At 40.9% G+C, this 17,623-nt stretch overlaps 1 protein-coding gene across 1 annotated transcript in view; it reads right to left on the bottom strand.

Moving 5' to 3' along the window:
- Positions 1–264: 264 nt before the first annotated feature.
- LOC124422036 overlaps positions 265–17,623 on the bottom strand; it is a 51,815-nt gene continuing 34,456 nt past the window's right edge. Inside the window, exon 4 of the mRNA XM_046957920.1 lies at positions 265–1,347. Within this exon, the coding sequence (XP_046813876.1) occupies positions 1,043–1,347 (305 nt within the window). The 3' untranslated portion in view covers positions 265–1,042. The remainder of the gene's footprint in view (positions 1,348–17,623) is intronic.

Here is a 17,623-nt window from a genome sequence, read left to right on the forward strand (position 1 = left end):
ACCACTCCCACGAAGAGTCCCAGGGGGGAGGACGTATCCCGCAGTGCAACGATTGTCCGTCGGTTCTTCAAGCTTTGAAATCGATATCTCCTCGGTATCCATCGTTAAAACATTGTGCATCTACAAGCACCTGTTGTAAGTAACTTGGACGGCTGGAAGGGTGAGTGCAAAAAAATATTCTATGAACCAACACGATATTCTCGTGCATAATAGATGTAATATATTTTCATGACACCAAGACGATGTTCAAAAATATATGTAAAATTTCTTATAGTAATCGATTTGTTGGGATAAGATCTAACAAGAATAAAACACGATTCTCTTGGGAAAGGATACGAAGGTCAATAGGAGCTCTTATTATCGTTTCATTTTACCTAAATTGCGTCGCGTAAAAGGAGAACAATTCGACAGAATTCGAAATCATTGGGTGAAGAATTTATATAGTCGTTTATTCATTCATAGAAATCAAAGAATCGATCGAATAAAACTCTATAATAATTTGTCACATTATTGTTTTGATTCTTCTTTTCATCATTTATATCTCCCTTTTCCTCGTCTAACACTTAATACCTCCTGATAAAATTCTTGGACGTTTTATTCTTAAAGTATCTTTTTCTTTTCTTTTTTCTTTTTCCTACAATGTTGCAGAATCGAACGATTATAGAATTAAATCGTTAAGATCAGATAGAAAGAATATAAATTAACAATAGATGAACGATGAATGCGAGTATTTATATCAATTTCAAATTCCAATAGCTCGTTTCTCTGTTGGCCTCGATTGCAAAAGATTCCGACCTTGTCTGCGAATCCAGTGAAGAGTAACGTTATATAGATTCTTTCGCATTGGGACTGAGCTGGGACATGGATGGTCACGAAGGAAACGCAAGAGATTAAGAGGGGAGAAGATGTCGAGTGGTAATAATGGAAACGAAGATGAGAAGGAAGGAAAGAAAAAAAAGAAAGAGAGAGAGAGAGAGAAAACGAAAAATAAGAAGGAAAGAAGAAAGAAAGAAAGAATGAGAAGGAAAGACAGAGGGGAGAGTCAAGGGGACTCGAAGATGATGGCACGTTTGGATCGTGTTGCCGATGGGACTGGAAAGAGTTTGAGAGAGAAAGAGAGATAAATAGAATGAGAGGAAAATAGAGGCAATGAATGATGCCGCGGCAGGTGCATCGTGGCGCATTTAACGAGTGCTTCGCTCTCAGGCTCCACTGCACCTGTAGCACTTGGACCGAAAAGAGCGTTCCTTCTCTTCTCCTCTTTCCCAACCGTTCCATTCCAACCCTCCATCATCGCCACGACGACGAAGGCGATATTCGAGAAGAAGCCAGTTCCTCTTACCCCACCTACGGATATACACATCCAAAGGCTCTTTTAAATGAATTACGCAAACGCGACGGATAATTGGCGTTCCTCTTAATTTACGACTTTGAGAAGATCGAGAAAACGACGAATGGAGGATAAATTCTCTCTCTCTCTCTCTCTCTCTCTCTCTCTCTCTCTCTTTCTCTCATTCTGAAATATATTCATATAATTATTGAAATTAATCATGTAAGGAGGAAAACAAGTTGTATTATCAAAGAGATAGCAAGCACCATCTACTCGAAGAAGCACTAATATTCCTATTAATTATCGATCTAATGAGAGAGAGAGAGAGAGAGAGAGGATAAGAGAGTAGAAACAAATTAACGTTAAATTTGAATATTAAATCTGAATCATTGAAAATGAAATGATAGGTACGTTTATAAATATTGTGAATGATATAAGCCTTAATGATCGTTTAGATCGTTAGGTACATATATAAGACATTGAATCGAATGAGATCGATGAGAATCATCAGGAAGTTTCGTGGAACGGGCAAAACGAAGTAGCACAGGTTCGATACGCACAGGCTCGAAGAAGCCTCGAGCGCCGGCGATATCACCGGCAAAGAAAGCTCCTCTCTCGACCATGGCCAGCTCGGATCCTCGTTTATTAATAGAAAACCACCGAGAACGGTAAAGAAGAGGCTGCCAGGATCGAGATGTCCGATCCATCGTAGATTATTTCTCTCAATGTTCCTACGCAATTATCTCGGCGTACGAGTGTAAGTACTTACGAATGCGCTATATGCACGAAGAGGTAAAGCCACGTTGGCAACTTATATACGCATATACATGTATATATATATATATATATATATATATATATATATATATGTATATATATGTATATATATATATATACGCGAAGGAGGAAAACGTTCGTTCCTGCGTAATTCGTGGCACGGGTTTCAAGGTCCGTAAGTCAGGAAGCCAAAGCCCTCCGGGCTTTAAGAACGTGAGAAATAAGCGCTGCCACGCATGTACGACGATGAAATACGATCGAACGAAGGAGCAGTACCAGAGAAAGCCGTTCAAAGAGATTCCACGATGCCGAGTCCTCTTTGTCTCTTTCTCTCACTCTCTCTTTCTCTCTTTTTCTTTTTTTTCTTTCGCTATATTTTATCGCTCACTCTTTTATCCCCCTCTCTTTCTCTTTCTCTCCCTCCCTCTCCCTGTCTCTCTCTATCTGTCTCTCCCTCTTACTTTCGATATCCACCTGTTGATTCCCTAGCAGTCCGATTCGCTAAAACTTTATTCAGAAAAGTGAATGACCCGCGATAGTTTTCGCGTATCCTCCTATTGGATAATTTATCAGACGTAATTCAAAACGCGACGAGAAGAAAACATCAAGTGGATGGGTAATCGAGGCTATCCGTACCATAAGATTGGGCATACGCACGTGCACGAAGAATACAATTTAATGCCGACCTTGAGCCTGAACAGGGAGTGTGAGACTCCCGGAGCGTCAAGTTTTTGCTCGTCGAAGCCGCGAAGGACGCGAGGCAAAGACGAGATGCGAGTCTGATGAGCGTTTCGAGATCGAAGCTGTTTGTGCGAGAGGAGAACCAGGAAATACCTGAGATTCCGGTTTTTCCAAGGAGGGAAACGAAAAGCGTATGTATGAACGTGGCCGACCAAGTTGGCATTGAAAAAGAAAGTGGGCTAAAGTGGACGCAGGACAGGAACCTGCGGACATGTACTACGCCACCTGACGAGGTCCGAGAAACCACGGTAACGTTTTAAGCTTCTCCAAAAGGAACCCAGTCACGTAGAGAGACTATCAACCAAATTGCTGCTTTACTTCACCCAGGTGTTAAATATTTTCTGGAAGAAATAAGACCAACCAACGGCACTACCCTAGTAGATCGATCATATTGTCGCGAGGATTTAGGCTTTTTAAAAGACTTTTAGTAAAAGTCTTTGATTTGTAAAGATGACTGGTAGATATTTATTCTCTTCGTTTTACCCAATTCTTTGGGCATTTTGCTTCAGTTGTTTATTCTGCGAGAAGATCATACAAATAGGGAGGCTGTACGTGCGAGAGCAATTCTGAGATACGTAAATACGTCTCCTAGTCCTTTTCTTTCTTTTTGTTTTTTTGTTTTTTTGTTTTTTTTTTTTTTTTTTTTTTTTTTTTTTTTTTTTTTTTTTTGAAAAGGAGAAAAAATACCGTTTGTCGAAGATTCCGAAAGAATTTTTTGTAGGAGGAAAATTATCGATACGATTTAAAGAACTTTCGAAAGTATCGAAGGATGTTACAACATTCGGTGTTGATTGTTACTCGTGACAGAGACAGGGCGGTCCAGCGATAAAAAAAAAATGTTTTTTTTTTCTTCCCTTTCTTTTTTTTTTTTTTTTTTTATTTCTTTATTTATACGCTTCGAGACGAGAAGGAAGAATTAAAGAGAGAAGAAAAGAAAAACGGGAGGCACGAGAATAGGCACAGGTGTGTCTGGAAATGTGTAGGCGCCAACTCTCAGCGGGCAGTCACCACCGCCATACCATAGGCACCCTATCTCTCGTTCCCTTTTTCTTTTCTTTTTTTCTTTCCTTTTTTAGCCGCAACATCAACGACACACCGTCGTGTAAGGGTGCAGAAGACGGCGATCGGATCAGCGCGATTGTGGATCCAACCGGAATCCCGTTCAAAAGCACTATTCTTCTCGCCGTATCCCTCTTTTCGGATTAAACTACCTTTTCTTCTGTTCCGAAAGAGTCAGTCGTGCATAAAAAAAAAAAAAAGAAAAAAAAAGAAAAAAAAAGAAGAAAAAAAGAAGAAAAAAAGAAGAAGAAAAAAAGAAGAAGAAAAAACAGAAAAGAGAAAAGAAAAGAGAAAAGAAAAAAAGAACTGTCCGAGTAAGAAAAAAATCTTATCGTTCTGCGAGATATTTAAGCTTGTCGCTTAAGTAATATTCGATCTCCGTTCGGTGACTCGGAGGAATCTTGGTGGAAGGGAACGATGGAAACGTTTGAAATTGAATTAAATCGTTGGAGGATCAAGGGATTATCGCGACTCACCGCGTGTCCAATGTTAGTCTTTTCTACGTTCAACGGGCGCACGATGATAGGTATTTCTTTGCGAGTAGTAGAACTCTCTCTTTCTCTACCTATACATAGAACGTAATATCTACTGTCTAATGGAAGATAAGGTGGTGGGGGAGGGGGAAAAGGCAAACCGTGCCGAATAGGCAGACGATCGGTTGCGTTGAAAAGCAAGGCTCACCTGTCATTCGATTACCTTCGGGTGGTTCAGGTGCATCTTGAGAAAAAGGGCCCTCTGGGGCCTTACTACGGAATATATACTTCAGGTAGCTAAGCAATGCTAAGCGGAAGAAGAGGAAGAAGAAACTCCTATACGATTTCTGCGTTAAACTCGCAAAATGGCAGCACGTGGCCGCATAATTTCGATGAATTTATTCCGTGGCAGGTCCCGCACTTTCCTCGACTGCCCAGGGCTCATCTCTTTCTCTCTCCCTCCCTCCCTCCCTATCTTTATCTCTCTTTCATGCATTCTATGACCGAACAATTTTCGTGCTCACGCGAACTCTACGTGATGCATAATCGTCGTTCACGGATTATCCGAAAGTGAACGCCGACGTTTTTGACGCTAACGGACAGCGTGAGAACAGACCGCTGACTCTCTTGCAAATATCTGTTTTACACTTTGAAAGAAAAAAAGAAAAAGAAAAAAAAGAAAAAGTAAAAAAAGCAAAAGGAAAGAAACGAAAATTCTTTCTACCACTTTTATTTCTTTATTCTATACAAGATTTATGACATATGACGGTAATACTGAGTTAACCATTTTTACGAAATATCTCTATTTTTACGTGCGATGGAAATATACAAATCAAAACGAATTTTACGTCTGTGTTCTGTTTACCGTGATAAAATATGAGATTTCTTTTAGGTTTCGCTTAGGGAAAGGTCGAAAAATCAATGTCCCACGGAGTCGAGTATATTAATAAGTATGAAGAGAAGTGCGTGCCGTTAAATAAGAGTGTGCCTACTTCGTCTCTGAGTAAAATCTTAGAGACCGCACGAAGCGATAATGGATTCCACGGTATCGTTTTATTCATTATACTCGGACGAGCAAAGATACTCTCTTCACCTACGTTATACGGTATATTATACGCTTATGAGCAGCGGCTCTGCTTATGTAAACACCAATAGAGAAGAAGCGGAACGCGGAGTCGAAGCAGAAGTAACGCAGTATACCTTTCCCACGACTCACCCACGCGAACGGTTTCTCGGTCCATGAGAGATCACAGTAGCCGGAGGAGAGTAATTCTGGAGATTGCTATGAGAGATAACGTTCAAGAGGAAGAAGAAGTTAAAGAAAAAAAAAAAAAAAAAAACAAAAACATCTGGATATTAATTACGAAAACAATAGGAAAATTAATTTCTCGATTAATCCAACGAACACGATATTAATCCAATGAAATATCATTGCCGGGGTGACTTCTTCCTAATCTTTCTTTTTCTTTAATTCGCGAACACGAAACGTTCGTTCGTTGACCCTCTTCGTCGTGATCCAGTTCTCCTTGATAACTCTTCGAGAGCCCGGTGGCAATGCCACCATATACGGTTTTATGAGACCGAATGCCTTCGAAATTCGTAGGATATCGTCGTCGTCGTCGTTCACGCCGTGGCCGCGATTAAACGCACCTGTTCTCTCTTCGCTCTCATTCTCTCTCTCTCTCTCTCTATATATATATATATATATATATATATATATATATATATATATATCGTACTCTTTTCGCAAAAAAAAGACGAGTCAATGTCTCCCTTTCTTTATCGTCGATCGAATCGATCTTTTATCGCATTTAAACGAGGCAAACAATTATCCCAAGGAAAAATTTCTAATCGATGCCTCTCGAACGTCGAGCTAATTTTGATTGAGTATATATATGTATATTTAATCGATCCTTAAGAATTTATGCATGCCATCGGCGATAATCTCTATCTCCGTTCTTTTCTATCTTGCTAAATCGTGCCGATAAATAAATTGGTCCGATCAGTGGCAACCGTCACGCGTAAGTTAAAAGAAAAAAAGAAAAAGGAAAAGAAGAGATTCCGTGTTGGTCCATTATCACATAACTGCGCCAAGCGTGGGAGCGTTCGCCGATCTTCGATGAAAGAGAAAGAGAGAGAGAGAGAGAGAAAGAGGCCCCGAAGGGATACAAATTACTACTATAAACTTTTAATGCTAGCCTCCTACCGGCCAAACGTCGGGCTCACGCACGTGCGTTCTCGAATTCCAATGCCGAACGAAAATGCCCCGCTACCGTCTTCTCCGCTTCGGGTGAAATACCGTCTTACCGTTTTCTTCTTCTTCGAGTCGAAAGATAGATAGATAGTTAGAGAGAGAGAGAGAGAGAAAGAGAGAAAGGATGATGACCGTACGAACGAGCCGATAACGAACGCGCCGTAATCGTTTCTCTTCGCATGATTATATTATGATTATTATATTTAACCATTCCATACAATTTTATATAACGAAGGATCTTACTCGCAAAATAAACATAATAAAATGAAATTACACGAAGGTTAGAGGTACTCCTCAGAGGTAATTGTATGCTTTCTCAAAGTATCGATCGAAGGAGCATTGAAATTTGAAGAGCGCGAAACCATGAATCGGTAGAATAATCAAGGAAAGAAATAATTTCCGGTGGATGGATCGTGAAGAACGTGGTCGAACCACGAAATCGTGGCCACAGATGCGACTCGAATTTCGGAAATTCCGAGGCGAATAAAGGGCTAGAAGAACAGCTTTCGTCGTGGCTAGCGAGGATTCGCGGCCGGTTACTTCGGGCACTTCGTTTCGAGCAATTGGCAAGGCGCGCCAACTCTGAAAATTTACAACTGGCGTTAGAAACCACAAAAGATATATATATATATATATATATATATATATATATATATATATACATAGGTGGAGCACGGCTTCAGCTGTTGTTGCTTTCCGGCGCGCATGGACGAATAAAAGCCGAGCACCTGCGGTTACAACGCCTGCCAACGCTAATTAGACGAGAAAATACGATTCTCTCGCCTAGCCTCCTAGCCGGTCTGTTTCTTTGCTTTCCATTTAACTCGAGCTCTTGTCTCTCATTTGATCCTGAAAAACGACTCGTCGTCGTTCGATCTTCATACCCCTTCGAACCATCCCCTTTGGAAAAGAAACGTGTCCAATGTGTCAGGGGCGTTCCAATTTTATTGATTTCTCTTTTCCTTGAGAGAGAAAAAAAAAGAAAGAAAAAAAAGAGAAAAATATTTTTCAACTTGGCTCTTGTAACCAATGATTAAGATCCTTCATCTCTCTTCTTTTTGGTTTTCCTTATGAAATTATTCGAGAGGAGAAAAAAAAAGGTAATTATACCAATTCCGCCACGTGACATTTCTCCGCCAAGAGGACTTTCTATAAAAGTATCAACGAGTAGTACTCACGATGGAAACCTTAAACGATCGTCAAGGTGGTTGCTCGATCGTTTACAAGGTATCGTGGGATAGTATTCGGAAGGAAAGTATCGCCTTTCGAAATTTCGCTTGAGAGGACTTATTTATCGAATACGAGAGTAATATCTCGTTGTACGTGGTATGCATGCACTTACGGATAGCTATTTATTCGTACGTATGTGTGCGTGTGCGATCGATTCGCTCTTTCGGATCAGCCGCTGCAGGCAAAGCAGCCAGACGAGTACTCCGAAGGAGGAACAACAACGACACCTGACATTCCCCAAGAGTATGCATTTTCACGGGCGACAGGTGCTTCGAGAGAGAGAGAGAGAGAGAGAGAGAGAGAGAGAGAGAGGCGAGCAACGAGCCACGCGAATTATTCGAATGCCCTCGTCCAACGATGACACGCACGCTCTCGCCTCGATGATACTACCTTTTGCAGGGACTCCAAATAAATAATAATAAAAAGATTATATCCAACGAAGATGCCAAAAAGGAGAGAACCACCTGCTTCCTCGCAACAATGCGTTCCTCCTTCCTCTTCCTCTCTTTCATTCCATAATTTAGCGGAAGAATCGAAAGCTCCTTTCTTAACCGGCTATTAAATTCTTCAATCTTCGAATCGACGAGATTCGAAAGATCTTTTCATCTGTTCGGCAAAGACGATCGAACTCTCGATCGATTTGTCAATGACGATATTGATATTCTCTTCCTTTGAAATCTCTTTAAACAGATCTCCTTTCGCTCACTTAATCTCGACGATTAATTCCTCTCGACGATCGAATGACGTAGTACGTGCGACCTCGAAGAATAAATTCAAACTTCCGGGTGATAATTAAATCTATCTACTACCTACCTACCTACCTACCTACCTACCTACATATAATCGCGAGAAATGCAGCTGCCGATAAGACGAACGTACCATTGCCGGAAACCTGGCCTGTCCTTTGCCTGTCATTCCTTCCCGATAACTTACATTCTACAAGATCGAGAGGGGAGCCATTTCTTGGGATCCGATCCTCAATTTGTTTTCACTTTCACTGCTCGGAATTGGAGTTAACGAGGACAGGACGATGCGCTTCGACGGAGACTAATCGTTTCGGTAGTCCCGCATGATGATCGTTCAACGATTTCCTGCTTAGTTAAATGTTAGAAAAATTTTCAAAATGACTCTTAACTTAAGGAGACGCGACGCTTAAGTTTTCAATATGAGATTAAAAAGAGCTCGGGCACGTTGAAAAAAGAACATTCGTGGGTGGGTCGAAAAGAGTCCTTCCCCGTAATTGCCATCTGTCCACTCGACTTTTAGAAAGCACGTGTGGAGTTCCTTTTTCAGGAATTTAGCAACGAACGAAGTGGCAGGAAGGACTATCCTAGCATCACTGCCTGAGATCTCTCTCTTTCTTTCTCCCTCTTTCTTTCTTTCTTTGCTTTTCCAGACTGGCGCCGTAGGATCGGTCGAAACGTGAAAAACACTGAAACGTTTGTTCGGTCATTCGAGAACGGTATCGTATGCGCTTGACGATGGAACAGCCGTAGCCTGGGTGACTCCGTCACAGATTCGAAGATACAACGAGCCTCTTGTGCATATTTACGATGCTTCCTTATTCTCTCTCTCTCTCTCTGTCCCTCTCCCCTCCCTCTCCCCCGTCCCCGAAGAAAAGTCTATACATATGTACCTAAATACCTACGTAATCTGCTTAACGATCTTTTTTTATCCTATCGATCTCGCGAGATCCATTGTTCTCTGTATTCTAAGAAGATCTACAAAAGAAGGACTCGAATTTTTTCTCGGATCGTCATCGGACGAGCACCTGCTCTTTGCAAATTCACTACGAACACGGTCGCGTTGGTATTCAAAGTGATTTGTCGAAGTGATGCGACGGCTAACGTAAACAAAGGGGATGTCATTGCATCCTGTTGACAAAGACGACCTATCGTCAATGAGGCCTCTGACGTACGTGATTGTAAACAAGCACAGGTTCGAGCTAAATTCCTCCTCTCTCATTCGATCTCTCTCTCTCTCTCTCTCTCGCTCTCTTTCTCTGTTTGGCTCCTCCTCTATGTACATACATATATACATAAATACATACATGCACGTACGCATGTACGTACGTAGCGTCGTGAGAATAAGCCCTTCTGACGATTAATTTGATCAAGAAAGCAATCTTTTCCACGAGAATAATATATAAATATTATAACGACATATTAGATTGATAATTTGATAAATTGAAAAATCTATCTAATCGATATGTACTTATTAATTTTAATTTCTAATACAAGGATCAACGTTTATCGGGTAAAGATAATTCGATAAACAAATTTGAATGTTCCAGGAGACAAAGCGGTTGATCCGGCACGTCCATGGTTTCCACGTTTATCGTACATATGTACGTACGTCTTCGTACGATAGATATTACAACCTCGTCACATTGCACAACCAATGCAGCAATGTCGCGTTGTACACCCTTCGCACTCCTTGACGGGAACAAGGAGTGATTGTATCGTCATCGATCTCGCTATTCCACATCCCTCGATATATATGTATACGCGCGGCCCACTCGAAATGCAAATAAAGAACGTGCTCGAACAATAAAGACTTCACTGTTTCGTCTCTGGAACGATCTTTGACCTTTCCACGAATCCAACTCGATCTTATTTTCTGATCCTTCGGTATTTTATACATTTTTTTTGTCTTTTCTTTTTTCTTTTCTTTCAAACTAGGTATAAACATCTTGCAATAATGAATAATTTTTGTCGAAAAGAAGAAAGAAAAGAAGAAAGAAAAGAAGAAAGAAAAGAAGAAAGAAATCAATATAATTTTAAATATCTATGATTTAGCTTTAAGAAAAAGGAAAGAAGAGTAAAGAAAAAAGAAAAATATGAGAGAGAGAGAGAGAAAGAGAACAAACTTAGCTCTCTCTCTCTCTCTCTCTCTCTCTCGTTTACTTTTCTTGCACTGTGCTACCCTTATGACAGCGTAATTGAAACAGCACGTGTCTTCTGACAGACACGGCTGAGCTAATGGCGCGACGCTATCGTGTTATCGGACGTCAGGGGCGTAGTACGAACCAGTACACCGACACTATCACGTAACCAATACTGCCAGCGACAGTAGGAATAGAAAGGGGCAACTATAAGGGGGTTATTGGCAAGCAAACCGGTGAGGGAAGAAGGGAGACGGAGGCAAGTCGCACGGAATATGTGATTTCCATCGGGCGACACGCATACTCTCCTGCGGGTCGAGTCAATAATAACGGCTTTTCATTGTGATAACTGACAAGGAAAAACAAGATGGTTGTTGGATGTTGGATGATTGTCCGTCGTTTTTTCTTTTTTGTCACGAACGATAAAACGTTCGCGAAGGGAATAATTTTTTTTTTTTTTCTTTTTTTTTTTTTTTTTTCAATGAATGTGACATAAATCCTGACTGTGCGTCAATGAGAAAAGGAAACAATGAAATGTCGTATCCATTTCTTCTTCTTTCCTTTCTTTTTTGATTTCAAATTTTAATGAAACGGATCTACGAGCTAAAACAAACGAGATTGCAGAACGGAGAGTGCACGAGCGTATCATAATTCAGAATTTACCTCGCGAACATCGGATTCTATTCCGACTACTATCGCATTACTCGAATTAAACGTGCAGAGCGTATAGAACATACGCACTACTGTCGTGCCTGTCCAATCAGAAATGTGCTACCTCTAACCATTCCTTCCTAGATTTGTCTATCTATCTTCCTATCCATCCATCCATCCATCCATCCATCCATCCATCCATCCATTCATATATCCATCTGTCAATCAATTCGTCTATTTGTATGTCCTTTTCAATCATAATCATAGTTTGCAGTCTATGGATCGAAGTGAATACGATCGAGCTCATATACAAACGTCGAACTAATTGCAAAGTATTCTTTTGACGCATCGGTTGTAACGTTAAATACGTTTTGTACAAATGACATTTTTTTTTTTTCTTTCTTTCTTTTCCATAGAAACCCATGTCATTATTCTAATATTATATCTAATTCGGGATAATATATATCTCGTGTACACTTTCATTTTCAGACGATCTTGTTGTTGAAGAAAAATGATCGGCCTGAATCGACATTTGATGCCGATGAACGTATAGATATCTTCACGAGCCTGTCAGACATACCTATAAATATTTTGTTCGTTCTGCGGTGGATATGAAATGAAAAAAAAACAAAACGAAAAAAAAAGAAAACAAAAAAACAAAAGAGAAAAAATGAAAAAAGAAGAGAAACAAGGGAAAAAGAAGTATTGGAAATAAAATTGTTATACTTTTTCTTTTTTTTTTTTTTTTTTTTTTTTTTTCTATTTCCATACAAGATATAAAATTCCACGATGCATCCTATTTCTTTTGTTTTCTTTTTTCGTTCGTTATTTATTTATCCTTTTTTCATTCTTTTTCTTTTTTCTTTTTTTTCTTTCTTTTTTTTTTTTCTTTTTTAATCGTTCGCAGGATCCCTCTGAATTGGTACATGTAAACGTACATCCATATATATATTTCTATATAATCTTTACATACATGTACCCATCTGTCATCGCGAGAGAGAGAGAGAGAGAGAGAGAGAGAGAGAGAGAGAGAGAAAGGGGAGAGGTGGTCCGAATCCACGACCAACTGTTTTACAAGGGCAATCTCGTTTAATAAGTCGCTCGGTAACAGCCTGCTCTTTGTGGGAAGGGTGTTGCAAGGGGTAGGGTGGAGAGGTTAGTGACGGTGGTGTTGCGATAGCAAAAGGGAGTAACTATGGTTTATATATCGAGTGGCATTTGGCCGCCTTTCGCAACGATAGCCTTATAACGTTAAATCTGCTAAAAAGTTTATCGATTTTATGTTACCACGACGAACCACGTTGGAAATAATAATGACAAAAAGGATTTGACGAGATTATTCAAAATGAGAAATTGTTGAAAAAGTAACGATGCGAAATGAATAGATTGTTTAGAGAAATAATAATCGTTGCAAGTACTAGAAAAGGGTGAAACCAAGGCATTGACAATGTAGGAAAGTGGAAGGGGAAGGAGATAACCGAGAGAGAGAGAGAGAGAGAGAGAGAGGACATATGGCAGAGCTTTAATAATTGAAGCTGACACCGGCGCAGATGCGAGAGCGACCACACGGTCCGCCCATCAAATATTTAGAGATTATAAACTAAGCGAGGAGGAGGCAAGGGAAGGTGGAGGAGAAGGACGACGACGACGACGACGACGACGACGACGACGACGACGACGACGACACGGCGACGGCGAGGACAAGGTGCAACGTCCTTTCCACATTATTCACACATCCAAGAGAATTTAACGAGGACGTTAAATTTTCACCCTCTTTTCGAAGATACTTCTTCGTTTACTTCGTTTTCATCGATCGATTACGCAAATAAAATGCAAAAGAGAAAAAAAGAATGTATGGAAAAATCTTTCGAAAGATTGATTCGAGAAGATAGACATCTCGTCCAGGTGCTTCCACGTTCGACTTCGATTCAATACGTCTGATAATAATCACGATTCGAATATCAAGAGCCGCTCGTAAAAGGTTGTATCAGATAAGGGAGTTAATCGTAAATTATACGGGCTCCCTCTTTCTATTTGGCATTGTCCAAGATTAACAGGAAGGAGAGTACCTTACTCGATGGAGGGCAAAAAAAGGGTTCTAGATAATAACACCAACTCATGGACGCCAATTTAATCTGATCGGTGCAGCTCGAAAGATAAATCACCTTGCAACGCGTGAGATGTATCTATTACGAGTCGTGAGATCAGAAATAGACTTTTTAGATTGCTCCGAAGGAAGATGTGTAGGGTGAATGCGGTTGGTAACCGTAAACCGAATGACGAAGCAATTTGATCGGTGGAGAGAAGTATCTAGGCTCTAGTCGGAGAGATGAAATTTATCGACGCTTGGTGTAAGTGCGCTCAGGAATATAGTAGTAACGGATGAAGGAGAGAAACGATGTGGGGTAAGAGGACGACAAATCGCGACAAGTTGGAAAGACAAGTTCGAGGAGGCTGCCAAAGTTGGACGACAGGTTGCGTTTAACACGGGAACAGATGTGTTTGCTCTCGAAAGAGTCTATACGTCAGATAGTTTCGTTTATAACGATTGCAACAACGTTAGAGCTCATATTAATTCTCATATAAATCGTTTGGCTTCGACCAGAGTCCTAGAAGAAAGAAAATAGATAGAAAAGAAAAGGAAAGAAAAACGGTTAATATGCATATCGTTGATAGGTAGAAACGTCGAGATTTTTGCTCGAATATTTTAAAGAAAAGAAGAGTCTCTGCGAAGGCAGAGACTGGAGGCAAGGGTGGATGTCAAGAGCAGGGTAACGGAGGGATTAGTTGATTGGCGTCGACGAGGCCATCTGGTTCCCAAAGCCCTCTTGGATTAGACCGCGTCGTATCTTTCACGTGCCATCCACAGGGACGAACAACTCGACCGCAGAAAGACGACAGGATCACGAGAGGGCGAGGCCGAGTACTAGGACAACGAGGAGAGCACGTCGAGATATCGACTACGCGCTGCCAGAAACGATGAAGACGCGCGCAGCTGACGCAATCAGACTTATTAGTCCCGTGGGTCGACCTTCCTAAAAGCCGATTTCGACTTTCCCCTATGCCAAGAGATTCGACCAACTTGGATATAGGAGTAGACTAAATTCCCCGGAGAATGACCTACCTACCTAGCTCGCAAACTCGTCATTTCTTTTCCTTTTTTCACTTTTTTGGCAAATTTTTCAAAACGTTAATTCGATTAAATCAATTCTCCGCCGTTAACGCAAGCAAATAGTAAGCTAATAGTAGTAAAGGCGCCCTATATAATCGTAATATAGATTTTCATTCTTCGAAAGGAATACAACGACGTTCTACTCTATCTTCTAAAAAAAGAAAAAAAGATCTAATAGACTCTGATCACTCCTGAAACATCTTCATATTCGAAGGTGCTACATTATCGGTGTGGAACGAGTGAAAGGGTAACGATTAGTTGCCTAATTATATGTATCTTAGAGAAAAAGGTCTAATAAAGGAGATCGGTTGGAAGGCGTGGAGGACTAATTTAAAAATATCAGATTCCAAGCGACGGCGTATACACACACGTACATACCAATATAGGTATATTCTGCGAGGGCGGTCGGTGCCCTTGGGAATTTCCTTGGCCCTTTTTCAGGACATCTGGCCGACAAGCATCGGATGGCGAGTCGTCTGCGCGCCTTCTCCTTCTTTCTAATGCCTTTAACACACCCCCATCTGCGCATATGCTACGCAGATACCACGTGTGCCATGGCGATGGCCTCTTTCCCTTCACCTCCACTCAAACCTCTTTACGTATATAACAATCATATAGTAGCCCCCTTAACTATACCATATTATGAGACAAGCTTACTTTTTCTCTTACGTCGGCCAAGAGAAAGAAGGCGAGAACGATTTCCAACGGCGAAACTCATTTTACCACGTAAAATGAAAGAAACAAGGACACGTGGTAAACATATTAGAAAAATTTCATGATCTTTGACCAATACCATTATAAAACAATTACGATATATTGTTATACGTAATAATAATAATAATAATACATTTCAATTGTATAATTAATTTACGATCGATGATATAATGCTTCTTCGTACGAATATTGATTAAAAGGGAACATCGAAATATGTCTGCAAGAAGAAAAGAAAATCTTCGTTAGTCTTATCGATTTCAACAGACCTTTTTCACGAGTACATATGTATGGTACCTATGTATTAGAAATAGAAAGGACACGTTCAATTCGACGCACGTGTGCCGTCACGTGCGCATAAGCGGGTTCACCAAAAGGCGAAAGAAAAGGAAGGGACATCCACGCGTAGGGGTTCGTAATGCTCGTCGCGAAGTCACCGGGTGGTGAATGGGAAGAGAAGGAGGAGGAGGAGGAGGAGGAGGAGGGGGTAAGAGATGGCAGGAACTATCGTGAGGGTCCCTGTTTTCAGCACGTGTCGTGAAAGGAACGTACGAACGAACGAACGAAGTCAAAGCTAGGAAACTAACAGAAGCTACGTACTACGAGCGGAAGGATCGGTCGGATCCTTGCTGGGGTGAATGTACTTTTGCAGGAAAGAATGAGAGAGAGAGATAGTAAACTGACGTTCCACTACCATAAATATAGAACGATTCCCTGCTGCGAACGGCATCGGTTAAGAAAAGGCAATGTAAGAACCTTTAGCAAACTTATATATTCGGGGAGAGGGGAGGCGAGGGGAGGGGGGTAAAAGCGTAGCTAAGAAGAGGAACGTTCAGCCACGATGACAAGCTAACGACCAAACATTTCTGCAAGAAAGAGAACAAGAGAAAGGTAGTAAGGTTTACACGGACACAGGACCGAAATAACTTCGAGACCGATCGACCGTTTTACCTCATTACCCTCGGAAATCCTACAGTTTCGTCTTTCTTCCGAAAAAGGAAACTTCCGTGCGGCCAAATGGAAGGACGAATCCACGGATAATACGGTAGTATGAGATAAGCGATCTTTCCTAAAGATAGGTCCTTTCGATGAACGAAACGAATGTCGGTAATGGCGATAGTCTATGTCGTCTTGATCTTCCTCGAAAGTCGGCGAAATACGAATCCTTTTGAGTTTATTCTTAAAAACGAAGAAACGTACGATAGATATTTCATTCGTCGAAATAATCTATAGTAATTTTCATCTTCGTTCAAGGAAAAGAAGAATTTCTTTTGATACTTGGATTTAACTGAAATTTCATTAAGACACTTTTATTTATCTCTAATCCACGTATATGGATGTTTCGTGTAATATGATAAAAATTATAACGTTCCAAAGTCCTTTTGGAAAGTTTCCCGGAGTAATCGTGATCGTTTGGTAGAGCTTTTAGTGGTGGCAAAGTAAACCTTAACGACGCTACTTTATCGCGATCCTAAGGAGAAGGAGGAGGAAGACGGGGGAGGGTGGGGAGGGAAATAGCGTCTTTAAAACGTCGAGCGTTATGTCTCGCGAGCAGGTTCGGCTTTTATAAACACCTCCTTTGATCCTCCTTCCGGCAATGCGCGCTATCGCGATTCTGGCTCGTTCGCGGAACGAGTTAATGACTCGGAAAAACCCTCGAGCGCGAGTGCGATTCGCGACGAGGCCGCTAACACGCGTATGACTTTCTCTCTCTCTCTCTCTCTCTCTCTCTCTCTCCCTCTCTCTCTCTCTTTCTCTCTCTCCCTCTCTCTCTTTCTCTAAGCGTGCATGCGTGTATTACGCACATATATGTAAAATACGCGTGTATATGTAAAATGACAAGTCTCCTTCGCCGAGTCATCAGCCGGTAGCGATATCGTTTTGCGTAGGAGACCAGAATAGAAATATGCCTAGTGATTTGCTTTTCAAATTCATAACATATGTATGTACTTATTTACTTCAACTACTTGGCGACTTTAATGATTTTTCATGAGGATTAAATTCGACTGGAGCTGAAGAAAAGTTAAATGTAATCGTTAGTTAACTATGTCCAATAAGATAAATCTATCGCAGCTTTGTTCGAGGAGACATTCAACGGCATTTAATGACTCGAACGATAATGCCACGAATGAGTGGAAAAAGGCAAATACATATGTAGATAAGAACTCGAAGCTCTTCTGACTCGTTTAAGTGTGTTCTCTCTCTCTCTCTCTCTCTCTCTCTCTCTGTGTGTCTCTCGTATGTATTCCGTTCGACACTTTAGGGACTCCACACTGATATCAAGTTTTTTCCACATCTTTCAATCTTCTTTTTTTCTTTCTTCCTCTTTTGTTTAAATTAA

Source organism: Vespa crabro, chromosome 2 (assembly GCF_910589235.1).
Source record: "Vespa crabro chromosome 2, iyVesCrab1.2, whole genome shotgun sequence".
In the NCBI taxonomy this organism is placed as follows: Eukaryota; Metazoa; Arthropoda; class Insecta; order Hymenoptera; family Vespidae; genus Vespa; species Vespa crabro.